At 37.0% G+C, this 17786-nt stretch overlaps 1 protein-coding gene across 3 annotated transcripts in view; it reads left to right on the top strand.

Moving 5' to 3' along the window:
* REV3L (REV3 like, DNA directed polymerase zeta catalytic subunit) overlaps window positions 1-17704 on the top strand; it is a 190605-nt gene extending 172901 nt beyond the window's left edge. For all 3 annotated transcript variants that reach the window (XM_059083580.2, XM_067011663.1, XM_067011664.1), the window contains 6 exons: window positions 3216-3330; window positions 7463-7600; window positions 9369-9559; window positions 10240-10486; window positions 12492-12701; window positions 16845-17704. In XM_059083580.2, the coding sequence (XP_058939563.1) occupies window positions 3216-3330; window positions 7463-7600; window positions 9369-9559; window positions 10240-10486; window positions 12492-12701; window positions 16845-16985 (1042 nt within the window). In that variant the 3' untranslated portion in view covers window positions 16986-17704. The remainder of the gene's footprint in view (window positions 1-3215; window positions 3331-7462; window positions 7601-9368; window positions 9560-10239; window positions 10487-12491; window positions 12702-16844) is intronic.
* The last annotated feature ends 82 nt before the right edge of the window (window positions 17705-17786 follow it).

Raw genomic sequence — 17786 nt, 5'->3', positions numbered from 1 at the left:
CAGGAACAGACAAATAGCAACTTTTTTTTTTTTTTTTTTGGCTGTGCCACACAGCTTGCATGATCTTAATTCCCTGACCAGGGACTAAACCCACTCCCTTGGCAGTGAAAGCATGGAGTCCTAACAAACTGGACCACGAGGGAATTCCCTAGAAACTTATTTTAAAACAGTCTTTCTCTTTGTAGGCTGGTTACCTACATTCTGTTAAGTGACCCAAAACTTCCATTAATCCTGGTCCGCTCTCTTGAAGCTTAGCTCCAACTAAAACTAGCCAAAACAGCACAGATAAACTCAAGTAAAACCTCTAACACTACTAGGTAAAATCTCAAATATATACCCTATAATAACTTTTAAGATGTAAAGTATGTGTACCTTTAATTTTTTATCAAAAAAGTGCATAGTTCAATATACAAAATGTATAGACCCATGTAATCAGCTGCCACCCCAGTCAAGATACAGAATATTTCTATCACTGTAGAAAGTTCTGCCATGCTCCTTTGCAGTCAGTCCCTCACTTTCATCCCCCACCCCTAGGCAACCACTTACCTGATTTCTATTACCATAGCTTAGTTTCTCTGTTCTAGAGCTTTAAGAAATGTGTGTAGAAACACTTCAATTCATTATTGCATCTGAACATCTGAACATTTTAAGCATAATAATCTTTTTTTTTTAAGTTTGGCATTTACATCTAAAGTTAAACATACCCTTAGCATGACTCAACAATCCTACTCCTTGGTATTTACCTAAGAGAAATGAAAACTTAGGTCCACACAAAGACTTGATGCACCTCTTCACTGCAGTTTTATTCTTGATAGTCCCAAACTGCAAACAGTCCAAATGTTCATCAGCAGATGAATGGATGAACAATGTAGCATATCCATACAATGGAGTACTATTCATCAATAAAAAGGAACCATTTACTGCTACTTTAGCAACATGGGTGTATCTCACAAGCCAGACATAAGTATGTACTGTATATTATATAAAATTCTTGAAAGACAAAACTAATCTATAGTAATTGAAAGCTGGTCATGTGTTGCTGGGAGTGGGGTGGAGAATTATTGCAAAGGAGTACAAGGGAACTTTATGGGGTCATGAAAATGTCCCTATATCTTGATTCTGGTGGTAGTTACACAAATATATTAATTTCCTAGGGCTGTCACAGATTTGGTGGCTTAAGCACAGATATTTATTTTCTCACAGTTCTGGAGGTTTGAAGTCCAAGATCAAGGCGTTAGCCAGTAGCTGTGGTTTCTCCTGAAGCCTCTCTCCTTGGCTTGCAGGTAGCCACCTCCTCACTTTGTCCTCACGTGATCTTTCCTCTGTTCATATGCATTCTTGGTGTTTCTTTGTGTAATTTCCTCTTATAAAGACACCAGATTAGGCTCAACCTAACCACCTAAATTAGAGCATCATTTTAACTTAATCATTTCTTTAAAGGCCCTATCTCCAAATACAGTCACATTCACAGTGGGGGTTAACATTTCAACGTATGAATTTAAGGGGCACAGTTCAGCCCATAGCAAGCCTATATGTTTGTCAACATTCGTGGAACTGTACACTTAGAATGTATTCATTTTATTATATGCAAATTATATCTCAATGAAGTTGATTTTTAAAATAATCTTTCAAAAGGAAATTTTGTAATAATCTATTTTTTTTAAAGGCTGTACTGGTATAATGAGCATCAGATGGGCCTAGAAAGAAAATACTATAAAAAGCTTTAGGTGGTTGAGAATATAGCCTAGCTTAAAAGTATAATTAGCCATCTAAGGCCTATTTTGTTGTGCCTTATGTTAAAATTAATTCAGATTGATAAATTTTTATTTTCAAGGCCTTAAGTAATATTAAATAAATACTCCTTCAGCTTTTCAGATCAAACTCTAACACAAGTACTATCTGCAATATTGGCAGAGAAAGATCTTTTCAAAAAAAAAAAACCATCCAAATGAGACTGAAAGTCCAACATAAAAGCATTTAAGAAATAATAAGATTGGTTTATGTGGCTCCAAGAATCTTAAAGTCCATGTTTCAAGATAGTATGCATTTCTACTATTTAATATCTTTCCACTAAAGTTATAAATGAAGATCAGCTTTATAATCTCTATTCCTTGAGTATATTTATTCGCCATTACTTCTTTTGGTCTCAGATTGTGGTATATACTGAAATGTAAAGTGCTATTACAGAGTTAGCTGGATTATATTAGGAAAAAATACCCAATACTTTTATCAGTTATTTTTTAGTATTTTTCATATTAGAATTTTTTTTATCCGTATTAGAAATCCTTCCCTCTTGACCTGCATATACTGATGGTGGGATTGTATGTCAGAAATACCTTTCTGGACTTCAGTTTCACATTATCTTTCAAAAAATATTTTTAGTATATACCACTTATCTAGAAATTCCTCTTCTAGGAATTTATTCTAAGGACATAGCTTGCCAAGTTATTATTATATATTAAATATTAGAAAAAAAATTTAATGACTTAGATTTCCAGTGGTAGGGGTTTGGTTAAATTATACTATATCCATACACTGAAATACAGTACAAACTGTTAAAATAATGTATAAGAACTAAGTGACATGGGAAAATGTTCACAATATACCATTAAATGAAAGGAGAAAGTTATCAAACTGTATGATCTGTGATCCCAAATGAGAAAAGACTTACAGACGTACACAAAAGGCTTCTAGTGTCTTTTTTCTGAATGGTGAGATTATAAATGGCTGTTTGTGCCTTTCTGTGTTTTCTAACTGTTCTTCAGTGAACATATTTTACAAAATATACATGTGTTCTTTTCTAAGTTGGGTGGTTCTGGAAGGAAATTCCCTCCCATATCACAAGTAAATTTTCCATTTCTTTATAGTCATCATCTTTTATTTTGTGACTGACATAATTGTGTGTCATGGAAAGCTGTAAATGTATAGGAATGACCCAGGAGCTTCTTGGCAGCTGTGATAGCTGTTCTGTGTGTAGCTAAACTAGAAACATTCGATGTCTTAAAGATCTGTAACAAGATATACCATGAGCACACAGGAAAGTGTGACAAAACAAGAAAACTCAGGTAGGGAGCAACTTAATAAGGAAGAGGAAGGGGGAAAAAAAGGTTTTCCTTGGTTTTAGAGTATTATCCAGGAAAGTTACTATTGATGAGATTTTTTTTTTTTGTTACAATGCCTTCCTCATTACCCTACTTTATTTTTAATCCTCTTAGTATGTTTGTGCTACTGAAAGGAGCCACTAAGGAGCAGTCTTTTAAGATTGGTCAGGAAATTGCTGAAGCTGTAACTGCTACCAATCCTAAACCAGTGAAACTGAAGTTTGAAAAGGTAAGAGAAATGTAATACTACTAACCACATATAAAATTCACATACCTTCTGTAGATTTCTGACTTTTTCGATACATTTTCAGATTTTGTAGTGGTATATGGGTCTGTGAAAGTGTTAAAGTATTTTCCCCTTATTTTTGTATGATTTTCTCAAATTTTTTTGTAATATCTTAATAAAGAAATGAAAAGACTACTCCAGTTAACTATCGCTGTGTAACCCCAAACTTAATGGTGTAAAACAAGCACCATTTTATTGAGCTTACAGATTTTTATGGGTCAGGAATTCATGAAGGGTGCAGCTGGGATGGCATGTCTCTGCTCCACAATGTCTAGGTCCTTAGCTGACAGCTAAGGACTGAAATCACCCTGAAGCTTGCTCACTCTCGTGTCTGGGGGGGTTGATGCTGGCTGCCATTTGGGACACCAGGTGGGGCTGTGAGCTGGAACACCTACACTTGGCCTTTCCCTGGGGCTACTTGTTCTTCCTCCCAGCATGATAGCTGAGTTCTAGGAACGAACATCCCAAAGAGAACCAGATGAAAGCTATTTTGCTTTTTATGACCTAATCTCAAAATCATATAGCATCATAGCCTGTCTAAATTTGAGAGGGAACATAGGTCCCCATCTCTTAATGGGAAGAATGTCAGAGGCACATTGTGAGAAGGCTATGTGGGATGGAAAATACTATTTCTTTGGAGAATGCAGTCTGCCACAGGACCTTCGACTATTTTCACTTTACTTTGGATATGAAATATGCATTTAGTTCTTTCTATATAAAAGATACTGGGGCTTCCCTGGTGGCGCAGTGGTTGAGAGTCCGCCTGCCGATGCAGGGGACACGGGTTCGTGCCCCGGTCCGGGAAGATCCCACGTGCCGCGGAGCGGCTGGGCCCGTGGGCCATGGCCGCTGAGCCTGCGCGTCCGGAGCCTGTGCTTCGCAACGGGAGAGGCCACAACAGTGAGAGGTCCGCATATCACAAAAAAAAAAAAAAAAAAAAAAAAAAAAAAAAAAAGATACTGAGCTAGGAGAGGTGTGGAATGCAAAGAAGCATGAGACACAGTCCTGCCCTCTAAGAGCCAATAATCTAAAAGGAAAGATTAGAAATGTATGTAAATGATCTTTCATTGTAAACTGAGGAAGCAGTCTCCCTAAGCACTATAAGAGTGCAAAGAAAAGGAGGTATTGTGTCCTCCTAGGCTGGATGGGGAGACTCCATGTAGGAGGCATACATCTCATTCTGTCTCAGAAAATGGTTAGAATTTCAATAGGCAGCCACGGTGTTGCAGTCATTCTGCACAGAAGAAAATGGTATATAGAAGGATCTGGAGTTGGAAATGCACACCATGGGAATACAGAGTAGCAGGAGAGAAGTCTGGAAAAATAAAGTTAAGACCAGATTATAGAGTGTCTTGAATGCCAAGCTAAAGTGTTTAAACTTTATTCAGGAAAGTTTATCAAACAAAAGCATGACAGAGCTTTTTGGGGAGGACTGGCCTCACAGTAGTGTGGAGATGGATTGGAAAGAGGAGAATCTCAAGACCGGATGCCTCTTGCAACCTGTATACCCTGAAGTAGTGAGATAAACTAGCAAAAATAAACAATTCAAGAGAAAATGGAAAGAAAGATGGGCAGGAGTTAAAAGTGACTGATTTAGGAGAGCAGGTGTGGAAAAGATAAAAGAGGGAGAAGAGAATCAAAGATGACTCCCAATTGTTTATCATGCACCTACTCTGAAGCAAGAATTGTGCTAGAAGAGATTCAGAGAGGACTTTGATATGGTATCTGCCCTGAAGAGTGAACATTCTAATTGCAGGGAGAGAGGGAAGGAAAATTAGAAAACAGAGCGATGAGTGCTATTCTAGAAGTATGTGTGTGATGCTGTGGACACTCAACCTATCTGGCAAAGTGAAGAGCATGGTGTCCTTAGAAAATAACACCAGACATGAAAATTTACCTGAGATAGATAACAGGCCTAAACATAAAAGCAAAAACTGCAAAACTTCTCAATTTGTTAAGAATTGTGATGCATATGTTCATACTTCCTCATTGTGATTTTGATATCTGTAAAATCTTTAGTAACATCCCTCCTTTCACTTTTTTCTTTGTTTGTTTTTGTTTTTGTTTTTTGTGGTACGCGGGCCTCTCACTGTTGTGGCCTCTCCCGTTGCGGAGCACAGGCTCAGCGGCCATAGCTCACAGGCCCAGCCGCTCCGCGGCATGTGGGATCTTCCCGGACCGGGGCACAAACCTGTATCCCCTGCATCAGCAGGCAGACTCTCAACCACTGCGCCACCAGGGAAGCCCTCTCCTTTCACTTTTGATCATTTGTTTTTCCATTTTTTTCCCCCTTGATCATTCTAGCTAGTGGTTTGTCCATTTATAGAATTTTCTGAAGAACTGTATCATTAATTTCCACTCTTTATTATCTCCTTCCTTACACTTAACTTTGGGTTTAGTTTGCTTCTCTTTTCCTGTCTTAATTTAGAAACTTGAATCATTGATTTTAAACAAAAAATTTTAATACAAGCATTTAACGATAACAAATTTCTCTCAAAACACTACTTTAGCTTCAAGTTTTGATATCTTGTGCTTTTATTATTATTCATTTACTTCAGTGATAATGACCTGTAGGTTTAGAAGTGTGTTAAGTTCCAAATTTTTAAGGATATTTCAGACATCTTTTTGTTATTAATTTTAATTCCATTGTGGTCAAGGAACATAGTCTATATAATTTCAATGCTTTTAAGCTTGTTAAAGTTCGTTGTTTGGTCTAGCATATGGTCTCTTAGTGAATGTTCCCATATGACCTTGAAAATTCCTGTGTATTCTGGTTATTGGGTGGAATGTTCTATAATGTCACTTAGGTTAACTGATAGTGTTGTTGAAGCCAACAACAATCTTATTGATTCTCTGTCAATTTCTAGAAGAGAGGTGCTAAAGTCTCCAAGTATAATCATAGATTTGCCTGTTTCCTCCTTTTAGTTCTGCCAGTTTCTATTTCATGCATTTTGAAGTTTTCTTATTAGGTGCATATACATTTATGGTTATGTATCTTCTTGACAAATTGATACTTTTATCTTTGATAATATTCCTTATCTGGAAATCTACTTTTTCTGATATTAATATAGCCACTGTTTTGATTAGTATTAACAAGTGTATCTTTTTTCTAACCTTCTATGTCCTTATATTTAAAGTGGATTTCCAGTAGAAAGCATATTGTTATATCTTTTTGATGGGATCTAATCTGATCATTTTTGCCTTTTACAAGTTACATTCTTTACACCAATTTTTACCCTTTCTACACCATTTTTACACTTTTTACACCACTTACGTTTAGTGTGATTACTGATACAGCTTTGGGGCAGAGGAAAGGACCAATTTGGTAACATAAAAAGGGGTGGGGACACAGGAATTCCAATTCAAGGTATTTATCCTGCGGATTTATCCATCCACGGTTGTTCAGCGGAACACTATTTATAACTCCAAAAGATTGGAAACATCCTAAATAACCCATAGTAGGTAACTGGTTACAAAAATTACTATATCCTCATAAAGTGGACTGCTATGTAGCTACAAATCAAAATGAGCTTTCTGTACAGGATGGAATGCTCTCCAATATAAGTTATTAAATGAAATAAGCAAAGTACAGAGTGATGTGGAAGGTAAGCTACCCTTATGTATATAAGTAACTTAGAATATTTCTGGAAGAATATACAGGAAATCAATAACAGGATGCCTCTGTGGAGGGGAAGGTAGACTTTTCATTGTATATTCTCTTATAACTTTTTAATTTGTACCATATAGTAGGTGTTACTTAAAGTCATTTTTTAAATTGTTTAAAAAGATATGATTGAAGATTTTGAGAGAGCAGTATCAGCTGAGGAAGAAGCAAAATTGATAGTGCAAGTAAAAGGAGTGAGTGTGTGGTGAGGAAGTAGAACAACTCATTTTGTGTGCTTTTACCTGCAAGTGTTGTCTCATTTTGTATCATGAATTCGTTGGTCCTAAGCCACATTTAGAATTTTTTATAATTGATATCTGGTTAAAGAGAGAGAAGAAGGCATGTAAAAATAAGATATTCATGGTTGGGAAAAAATGGTTATTGATAGACATTTTATTAATTTCGTCACAGGTATATTTGCCCTGTGTCTTACAAACAAAAAAGAGGTATGTGGGTTACATGTATGAAACACTGGATCAAAAGGACCCAGTATTTGATGCAAAAGGAATAGAAACAGTCAGAAGAGATTCCTGCCCTGCTGTTTCTAAGGTAAGTTTTATCTATCTTGTTGTTATCTTTAAGAAATAAGTGGCTAGGACTTCCCTGCTGGCACAGTGGTTAAGAATCCGCCTGCCAATGCAGGGGACACGATTTGATCCCTGGTCTGGGAAGATCCCACATGCCGTGGAGCCACTAAGCCCATGCGCCACAACTACTGAGCCCACGTGCCACAACTACTGAAGTCCATGCACCCTAGAGCCCATGCGCCACAACTACTGAGCCTGCACGCTCTAGGACCCCGCGTGCCGCAACTCCCAAGCCTGCGTGCTGCAGCTGCTGAAGCCCGTGCACCTAGAGCCCATGCTCCGCAACAAGAGAAGTCACTGCGATGAGAAGCTTGCACACACGAAGAGTAGCCCGTTCGCCGCAACTAGAGAAAAGCCCACGCGCAGCAACGAAGACCCAATGCAGCCAAAAAATAATAATAATAATTTTAAAAAAGAAATAAGTGGCTAAAGAATCCGGTACAAATCCTTAAGCACATATCTAGGTGGAGGAACTTATAGCCTATATGACTATGTATAACTATAAGAGGAAGTGTGTGATTTTTTGAGAACTTCATTTATAATGAAAACAACTTATTTAAGTCCTTAGTTTCTGACTTCTTCCACACCTTACCTTTTATCACAGTTGCTAAAAAACAACACTTGAACTTGATAAAAATTTCCTGCCTAATCACCTACAGATGATATGTTATCATATGGCAACACCCAAAAGCTATGGAGCAGGATAAAGAAAAGAGAAACTGAACAGAGAAATTTCATAAGTAATATAATCCATCCTAGATTAACTGAAATTCTGTTTACTTGGGTTACCAAATACAAGTTAGGGAGATTTCTGAACAATGGTAATATATAAATCACCTAAATTTCTCAACCATAGTATCTTATATTTATTTTTTCTTTATTCAGGCCCAGATGCCTTCTATAACAAACCAAAAATAAATGGTATAAATGGAATAGCACTCTATACACTGAGTTTTACGAGAGCATTAAAAGCATAATAGATTGACTGACAGCAACCTATTATGTCACATATACTATTTTGTAAATTTGAGATTTTTTTTTAATACTAGTTTCTGGAAAAGATATCCAGTGCATTCTTCCTGAGGGAAGAATGGTGCCTTGGCTAAGTTAGCAACTTCTTGTGTAAGTATGTATGGATTCCAGTACTCAGAATAAGATACAGAGCTTTCACCTGGAACTCATTTAAATTCATTCCACTGCATAAATCTACTGCATGTCAGTCATTTTCTAGTAGAAATACTCCAGCACAGAAAATCCTATCACAGTTAGTATATATTTACTGATACTATAAAAAGGCAAAAAGACTGACTTTATTTCACTGCTTGGTGATGTTTAAACTTCTCTCTGTCCACCTGAATCCAGCCCTTTCTGTAATAGGGTAAATAAAAAATAATACATGAAATGATGTCTGGCTTTTTGTGCCTGGAGCGCTCTTGGCCATTTAAGACAACTTAAATGTTTCATGTTGCTCATCACACACAGCATGTTTCATCTGCATGTCATTCTGATACGATTTTCCTCAAACTACATAATATTCTATTTTTAGAAATCGCAAGTTCAATAAAGTCTCCGAAATATTTTCCAGTTTCAATATCTAGTCATTGTAAATGACAGATTGTTCAGACAGATCAGCAAGTTTCAGTAATTAACATAATTGAAAGTATAACAGCAATGATGAAATATATTGGGGGATATTTTATCCTTATGAGCGTATCCATTTTTTTTTAAAGATACTTGAGCGTTCTCTGAAGCTGCTATTTGAAACAAGAGATATAAGTTTAATTAAACAGTATGTTCAACGACAATGTATGAAGCTTCTGGAAGGAAAGGCCAGCATACAAGATTTTATCTTTGCAAAGGAATACAGAGGAAGTGCCTCTTACAAGCCTGGCGCGTGTGTGCCAGCCCTGGAACTTACAAGGTAATGATGCACACAACAGCACAACCCCCAATACCTAGTAAGTGTAGTCCTGGGATTCGGAATGGTTTGGAGTAGATGAAAAGACACCCAGTCTGCAGGCACAGACACACAATTGTCTATTCCCCTGCCCACGTGAAGCCTCACTAAAGTGAGTGGGTGACCACCACACGTTGCAAGTTCTAAAGAAGAAGAAAGAGCTCTTCTGGCCTTCCCTGCAGAAACTAAATTCAGTGAAATTGTAATCTGTTACAGAGCTGGAATTGATTGTTTTTCCCATATCAGAATCACTAGGTAGTCCTAATTTTGATCTACCAAAGCACTGAGATGGTATCATTCTAGAATCAGATCATCTAATCAGCTAAATTTTATCTTCCATTATTAGATTTACAATAGTTAATTCTTACTCTTAGGGGATAGAAGACAATTTAAGGTAGTTGATATCTGCCAACTCACATTGTTCTCCATGTAACAGTAATTTACAAACTAAGTTTTATTAAACTCTTATAGCATATCCACTTGGTGCCAACTAAGTGAAGTGTATACAGTTGTCAAAAAAGTTACTTGACGGTTCTCCTTGTTGATTTCTCATGGTTTCATTATTGTTTAATTCTCATTTAATTTTCTGGAAAGATGCCTTCCATGACAGTCTTTAAGTGACTATTTTATTTGGATTTAAATAGGAAAATGCTTACTTATGATCGGCGCTCTGAGCCTCGAGTTGGGGAACGAGTACCGTATGTCATCATTTATGGGACCCCTGGAGTACCACTTATCCAGCTGGTAAGGCGCCCAGTGGAAGTCCTGCAGGACCCGACTCTGAGACTGAATGCCACTTACTATATCACCAAGCAAATCCTTCCACCCCTGGCAAGAATCTTCTCACTTATTGGTATTGATGTCTTCAACTGGTATCATGAATTACCAAGGGTAAGCCTACTAAATAGTACCTGTGCTATGATTCTAGAGAGAGAATTCACTTAAAATTTTCAGTAGAACTAAAGAAAGATTTTATTTACATGCTAATCAGAGCAAAGCAAATGCTTTATTATCCTATACCAACAAAGGTGCTACATTTTTCTGGTTTAGTTTTCTACAAACACCTTCCCAGCTTCTGTCAGATTGGCCAAATTATAGAAGATTAAACCCAACAACTACATCAATGGTAAACACTTAACTATAAAATAACTCAAAGCAGCTAATAAAAATTAGACAAAGGAGAGCAGAAAATCCCTTCAGAATGGTTGTTTAAGAAATGTATAGGATGTAGTAGCTAGACACAGTCCTACAGAAACCAGACTAAGGAAATAATGTTGAAATAGCACTTTGCTAAAGTAAAACATGCAATGTGGAATCTTACCAAAGGGAGCTTTGCTTGAACTCTTTTCTTCTTAGTTTACCCATCAGAAGCTTGAAGGAACGATTTGTGGTTCTGTAATAATCTGGGATACCTTACTCTAGGAGAGTAGCAGTTGTTATCTGATGTTTAGAATTAGATCTGCTGTCATTTGCTCAGACAATGAAAGGCTGAGGGTATGCAGGAAAACTGATAAAGCTGATACTTAAATTATTTTTACTTTCTCAGTAAGCACTTAGGGCCTCAAGGAAAAGAATAAGCTGGGAAACTGAGGTTGAAGCTGTGCTTCAGTGAATCTGTGCTGGCCAACACCTGTAATGCTGTGTCCTGGCTCTACACCACAAAGCTATTACTATTTTTCATTTAATCACCAGCAAGAATGTTAAAACAATGACATTTATAAAAGGCTGACCTAATAACTTTTATGCAGAGTGACATATAAGACAGCAAGGGAGTACACCAAGGGTATGATTGTAAGATGATAATGTTATTTCAGTGTGAAAAAGAGTATCAGAAGACATCTCTGAAACCAGTATTACTTCAAATGAGGATGATTAGGTAACATGTGTCTAATTTCATTTGAAATGTTCCAGGTTTACTTTTGCTTGAATTTTGCACCTTACTGCCTAACAAGTTATTTTTAACCTTCCACTTACCTTGCTGCCATGGCCCAAATTGTGCAGCCTTAAACAGTATCTACTCTCAACCTGGATTTCTTCCTTTGTCCTCTGTGATCTCCATTGCCCCATATGATCTCATACATCTACATATCTCAACCAAAAAACTGAGTGACAGGGATTTCCCTGGTGGCACAGTGCTTGAGAGTCCGCCTGCCGATGCAGGGGACACGGGTTCGACCCCTGGTCTGGGAAGATCCCACACGCCGCGGAGCAACTAAGCCCATGCACCACAACTACTGAAGCCTGAGCACCTAGAGCCTGTGCTCCACAACAAGAGAAGCCACTGCAGTAAGAAGCCCACGCACTGTAACAAAGAGTAGCCCCCGCTCACCACAACTAGAGCAAGCCTGTGCGTAGCAACGAAGACCCAACGCAGCCAAATAAATTTTAAAAAAAAACAAAGGAGACTATTTTTCTTCTTTATTGAAGTATAATTGACATACAATCTGGTATTAGTTTCCAGTGTAGGACATAGTGGTTTGACATTTATATACATTATGAGATGATCACCATGGTAAAGTCTAGTTATCATCTGTTACCATTTAAATTTATTATAATATTATTGACTATATTTCCTATTCTGTATATTATATCCCAATGACTTACTTATTTTATAACTGGAAGTTTGTGCTTCTTGAGACTATTTTTTTCCCAAAAAAACAAAACCAAAACCATATTATCTGATGATATTAAGGTGTAAAGAAAGGACTTTGTTCTTTTCTATAGCCCCACTGTCTAAAACAGTGCCTGACATATAGTAGCTAGTCAGTATTTGTTGAACAAATGAAATAATGCCCTAGTAATAAACCTGTAATTAGCATGAGAATAGCCACTCTGCTATGAAGCTGGCTCAGACTTACTTCTGAATTGATGGTTTTCTGAATTGTTGTTTTTATAGATCCAGAAAGCCACCAGCTCCTCTCGAAGTGAACCTGAAGGGCGGAAAGGCACTATCTCACAATATTTTACTACCTTACACTGTCCTGTGTGTGATGACCTGACTCAGCACGGCATCTGTAGTAACTGTCGCAGCCAACCTCAGCATGTTGCAATCATCCTCAACCAAGAAATTCGAGAGTTGGAACGTCAGCAGGAGCAACTTGTAAAGGTACAACCTTGTTCAAAAGACCCAGAATCCCAAGCAATCTGATTCTTCAGGGAAATATAGTCAACTCTTGAGGGAGGTGTAGTGTAAGGTGTGGAAGTGGAATAAGGATTCTAAGTTAATAAACTTCCTAAAATCCTAAAAATATCTTAATTGAACTAAACTATTAAAAATGGCTAAATTTGTTTTATAATTCAGTTTTTGTTTTCATAGAATAGTGTATTATGTTTATTAGAACCACAGAACTACAATGTCCAGCCACCCAATTTCTTTTATAATAGTATTTCTAAAAAAGAAAAGTACTAATTGCTTTGTCTACCATATCTACTTACCATTCACATAAAAATCTGTTTTTCCTAGAGAATTGCTAGTAAACTTGGAAGGTTTGCAATTCTGAGAGTCAAGATAGAAAATTAACAATTAACATGATTGAATCTTACTATCTGCCAGAGGCTGGCTGTTCAAGGCCCTCTTACAGATGAGTAAACTGACACAGAGGGATTAAGTAATTTGCCCCGTGTTCCACTGTTAATAAGCAGCCGAGATGGGATACAGACATAAAATGCAGAGATAATTTTTCAAATGTGGAATTCCAGCAGAAATAAACAACAGGAAAGGAATCTCTTGAAATAAGTTAGAAAATTAGATCTAAAGAAAAAATATTATAGCACATTTTTAAGTAGTATATTTCTTAAAGGACTGATTATATCTTCTTATAGCATCATGTTTCAAGTTACAATTTTAGCTTTCAGGCGAGAGAATAACAATTTTGAGGTGGAGTTTGTTTTGTTTTGTCTTTAGAAGAGCATATATAAGGTTATTGGAGTGTTTTTAAACCAACCAAATAATTGAAAGGCAGTATAGTGGAATATGAATCAAGCTGATAGTAAGAACATCAGGATTCCAGTCTGGACTTCATAGTATTGGCCATGTCCTCTGGCCCCAGTTTTCTCAGAATGTGGGTTGATGCTCTTTCCTAGGTCCTGTCTAGCTCTATCATTGTGAATTCTCCTAAATGATCACTCCCGGCAGCTTGTCTGCTCACATGCCTAATGTAATCCAACTACCTATGTAAAGGCCAGGTTCTATGCCATGCCCCTCAAGGTAGAAAGGCTTTTGAACCAAATCAGAGTATCCACAACCTCCTAGCAGGACAACCTAGCTGCCACACAGCTGAAAAGGGAGAGAAGCCATCTCTTGGGAGACTAGGCTCTTAGAATAGAAAATGATGAAGGACTGGTAAAGTATACACTGTTTCCTCTGCACCATTCTAGCTGCTGTTCTGCGCTGGCAGAAAACTCTTTAAGTTGTATAGTGTATAGCCAGAATGCATTAAACAGATTTCATTAAGGACAGTAAGATCTCTACGTATGATTATTGATGCAACCACAGAAGCCTAGCTCGCCTAGCTTACTGAAATGATAAAGTGACTTTTCCCTCTCCTAAATAGTTGTTAAGCACGCTCACTTTTCTCCTTCCCTTCTGTTACCATCCTAGTCCAACCACCATTCTCTCTCCCCAGAGACTCTCCTACAACAGCCTCCTACCCTTACCCCCCCCCATCCTGTCCATCCTCAACACTAGCTCGAGCTTCCCCACCCAAGAGAAAGTGAGCCCAGTGAGGGTGGAGGCCCTGCCCTGCCCTCGCTGAGTTGGCTGAGCCTAGCACGGAGTCCAGCCCATGCTGGGTCGTACATATGTAGTAAATGGAGAAACAGCTTCTTGCTGAATATGCACAGTTAAAGCAGCAGTAAGTCACTGGAGTATTGCCAACCAGTTTTCAGCCACTCTGTCCCAGTTTTTGTACTACTTTGTACTAGTGGTTCTGGTTAGTACAACCACTAGTCACTGCTTCTGTTTTTTTAGGTTACTACCCCAATGGCAGCAACCAGCCCTCATAGAAAATTCCCTAGTTGGCGTCTAGTACAAGGTGCAAACATGGGCAGGACCTCCAGAGTTCCACTGACGTCAGAGGCTGTGAGTGGCCTCTTCCCTGGACCTTACTGTCTTCTGCCCCCAGCAACATGCACTACGCTAGTTGGTGCCATCAATTTCTTACTTATAAAAATGCAGTTTTAAAAGTAATGCTGTTTAAAATAAGGATGGTTCATCATCTTTAAAGAGATATTTTAACTTTAGGATTGTTTTTTTTCCTGAGAATTAAAAAGTGTGTCTCCTGTGCACTAAATAACCTGTAGGAATTTTCATAGAGCAGAAATTACAGGAGATAAAATGAGAAATTGTCAGAAACATTAGTAATAGATTTGATACACCTCTCAGCCCAAGACCAGTCAAGTGATCAGAAATCAGTACAATTATTAAAAGATCTAAACAACATTATAAGATAGACCTTTTGATTATATATCAAACTCTGTAACCCAACATTAGAGACTACACCTTCTTTTCAAGTGTTTATGGAATGTTAAAAGATTGAACATATTTTAGTCTATAAAGAAAACTAAAGAAAACCTTAATAAACTTCAGAAAGCTGAAATATTACAAATTTTATCAATACAATTCTATAAAGCTAGTAGTTAATTATAAACTCAGAAAACAAAATGATCCTTCTAAACACTCCCTGTTAAACAAACAACACATAAAAGATTCTAGACAACCATAGCAGATCTCAAAGAAAAATTCATCAACTTAAACACTTTTAATAATAAACATTAAAAAAGAAACTTAAGCATCTGACTGAAAATTTTTTAAAAAACAAGAAAGTGAGCCAAAGGATAGCAAAAAGAAAGAATCAATAAATATTAAAGCAGTTTTTTATGTTTGCTAAAATGTAAGTTTCCAGGTTGTGGTGTTAAAGTTTTAAATGTAAGCTGCTCAGGGTTTAAATCACCAGTAAAGGATCTTGAAAGTAAACATTGAGTTAAATTTAGTGAGGCAAGTAATTCCATCCTGGTTTATTTATCAGGCAAGCACAGCGAGTGCATAAATATTTATCAGTTTGTCCTGGCACCTGAACGTAGCTGCAGTACATAGAGCTGCAGTGCAGACATTCCGTATTTGGGAGTAGGTTTGAGTCTCTTGGCAGAGACCTAATTGGTGAAAGTCTTCAGAGTAGAACAGCACACTTACTCTTCAAGAGAGCATGCTGAAGCACAGGGCTCAGTAGTTTCCTTGTGGCAGTATCATAATACTGGATACAGTAACCAGTGTGCTCAGAAAAATGGGCCTTTCAATTGACTGGAAGATACTGGTGCAAAGAACAAAAATTTTTTGCCCTGTGAGACCCGTAAAACAGAAGCTCTTAGATACAGATCAGAGAATTAAGTACAGCAGATCTGATTTCTCTCTTAAAAGATAATTAGTATGGTAGCTGCTATTTGCTATCCCTTTTTTAAAATCACTTGGATACACTATTCACATTTAAAAAATCAGCATATATTTTCTTGACCCTTGGGGCCCTCACTAGTAGCCTTTAATGTTTTTCATGTTTTATCAATTTTTTAAACTGTATGTATAACTTGAGACTTTACATATTAAAATCTGATCACTGGGTAAGACATTATAATGCTTCTCTTTAAAAATTGCCTTATGATTTATTGTTTTCCTTTAGATCAGATCTCATTATACATCAGAATCACCTGAGAGCCCTAAAATGTACAGATTCTTCAGCTCTTATGCCCAGAGATCCTGATTCATTGGTCTGGGATGGGGCTGAGGCATTAGCCTATTTTTAGGCTCATGTATATAGCCAGGGTTGAAACTACTGGTCTACACTACTACTTTCAAATTCACATGCTTTGATTTTTCTTTTTCCATACTAGCATTTCTCTTCTGAAATAAGAAAGTGGGTAACTTTTTATGATTGGCATACAAAATGTTTAATAAATAGTGTACATAGTGCATTTAAGAGACAGTCTTTGAATGGTAATGGGTAGCCTATTATGTGGATGTTAATATATAGGGAATTTTGTGCTCTGTGGTTTGTGAAATAATGTCCTTCAGAAATGTGTCAACTTAGGGTTGGCTATGCTTCAAAGAGATGAAAATTAATGAAACTTTCTGTAATATGTGCCATACGTCTGCCTGTAATCTGTGGTGGGTCACAAAGGAGGGATTATAAAAGTTTGTTGTTTATACTTCTAGATAGAAACTTTCCTATCATTTGATGTACTCCTCTTGTCCTTTCAGATATGCAAGAACTGTACAGGTTGCCTTGATCGACATATCCCGTGTGTTTCTCTGAACTGCCCAGTACTTTACAAAGTCTCCCGAGTAAATAGAGAATTATCCAAGGCACCATATCTTCGGCAATTACTAGACCAGTTTTAAATTGTCAATATCAGAGAATTCCAGGTGCTATTTTTTTCAGTGTTTACCACTAAACTGTTGTGCATGGTGCTTTTTCAACTTTCATCGAGTCAAGTATGTTCATTGTCTGTCTATTATCTGAAGACTATGAAGACTTTTATGCTGAGTTAAAAATTGTACTTGTTGATCTCTGAATAGCTGACTTCTTACAGTGTACGAATCCCTCATCCTTTCGCCTTTTCAAAATTGTTTTATAATGCAGGTGTCGAATTTGCTACAGTATGCGTAACATCTTGTAAATCCATTTGAGTAGATCATGTTTACTTCCCTGTGGAAGGAGCACTGAAAACCTCTTTAAAAAACATTCGTGTTTTCCTTGAACTGTCTGTATCAAGACGTGTTATCCATTCACTTTATAATTTTGACTGCGAAATATTTTGTAAATACACTTTTTTACTTTTCAAACTAAGTAAAATAATGTGCAATGAATTTTATACAAATGATTTTCAAGTTGTTTGGTATATTTCCTCTAGGTTTTGCTTGACTCAGAGTAGAGTTGTTATTTTGATCAAACTGTGCAAACAATAGTGCCATGTGTAGCATTTTGAAACATTATTTTCTAAAACCGCTGTCTTGCTTTAGCTATTAATGGGGCATTGTGAGGAACTGTGCAAAGACTTTTTTGTTACAAACCTGTGGGCCTGTTGCAATATTTTAAAAATAAAAAATTTTATTCCGTTTTTGCTTGTTTTGTATAGACATTTCTATTGCTTCTAAATATGCTTAAAATATTTTCTTTCCTTATGTACTGTACAGTTAATC

The sequence above is a fragment of the Kogia breviceps genome, chromosome 13 (assembly GCF_026419965.1).
Source record: "Kogia breviceps isolate mKogBre1 chromosome 13, mKogBre1 haplotype 1, whole genome shotgun sequence".
In the NCBI taxonomy this organism is placed as follows: domain Eukaryota; kingdom Metazoa; phylum Chordata; class Mammalia; order Artiodactyla; family Physeteridae; genus Kogia; species Kogia breviceps.
The sequence above is the reverse complement of the archived record's forward strand: the minus strand, read 5'-3'. Positions and strand labels throughout refer to the sequence as shown.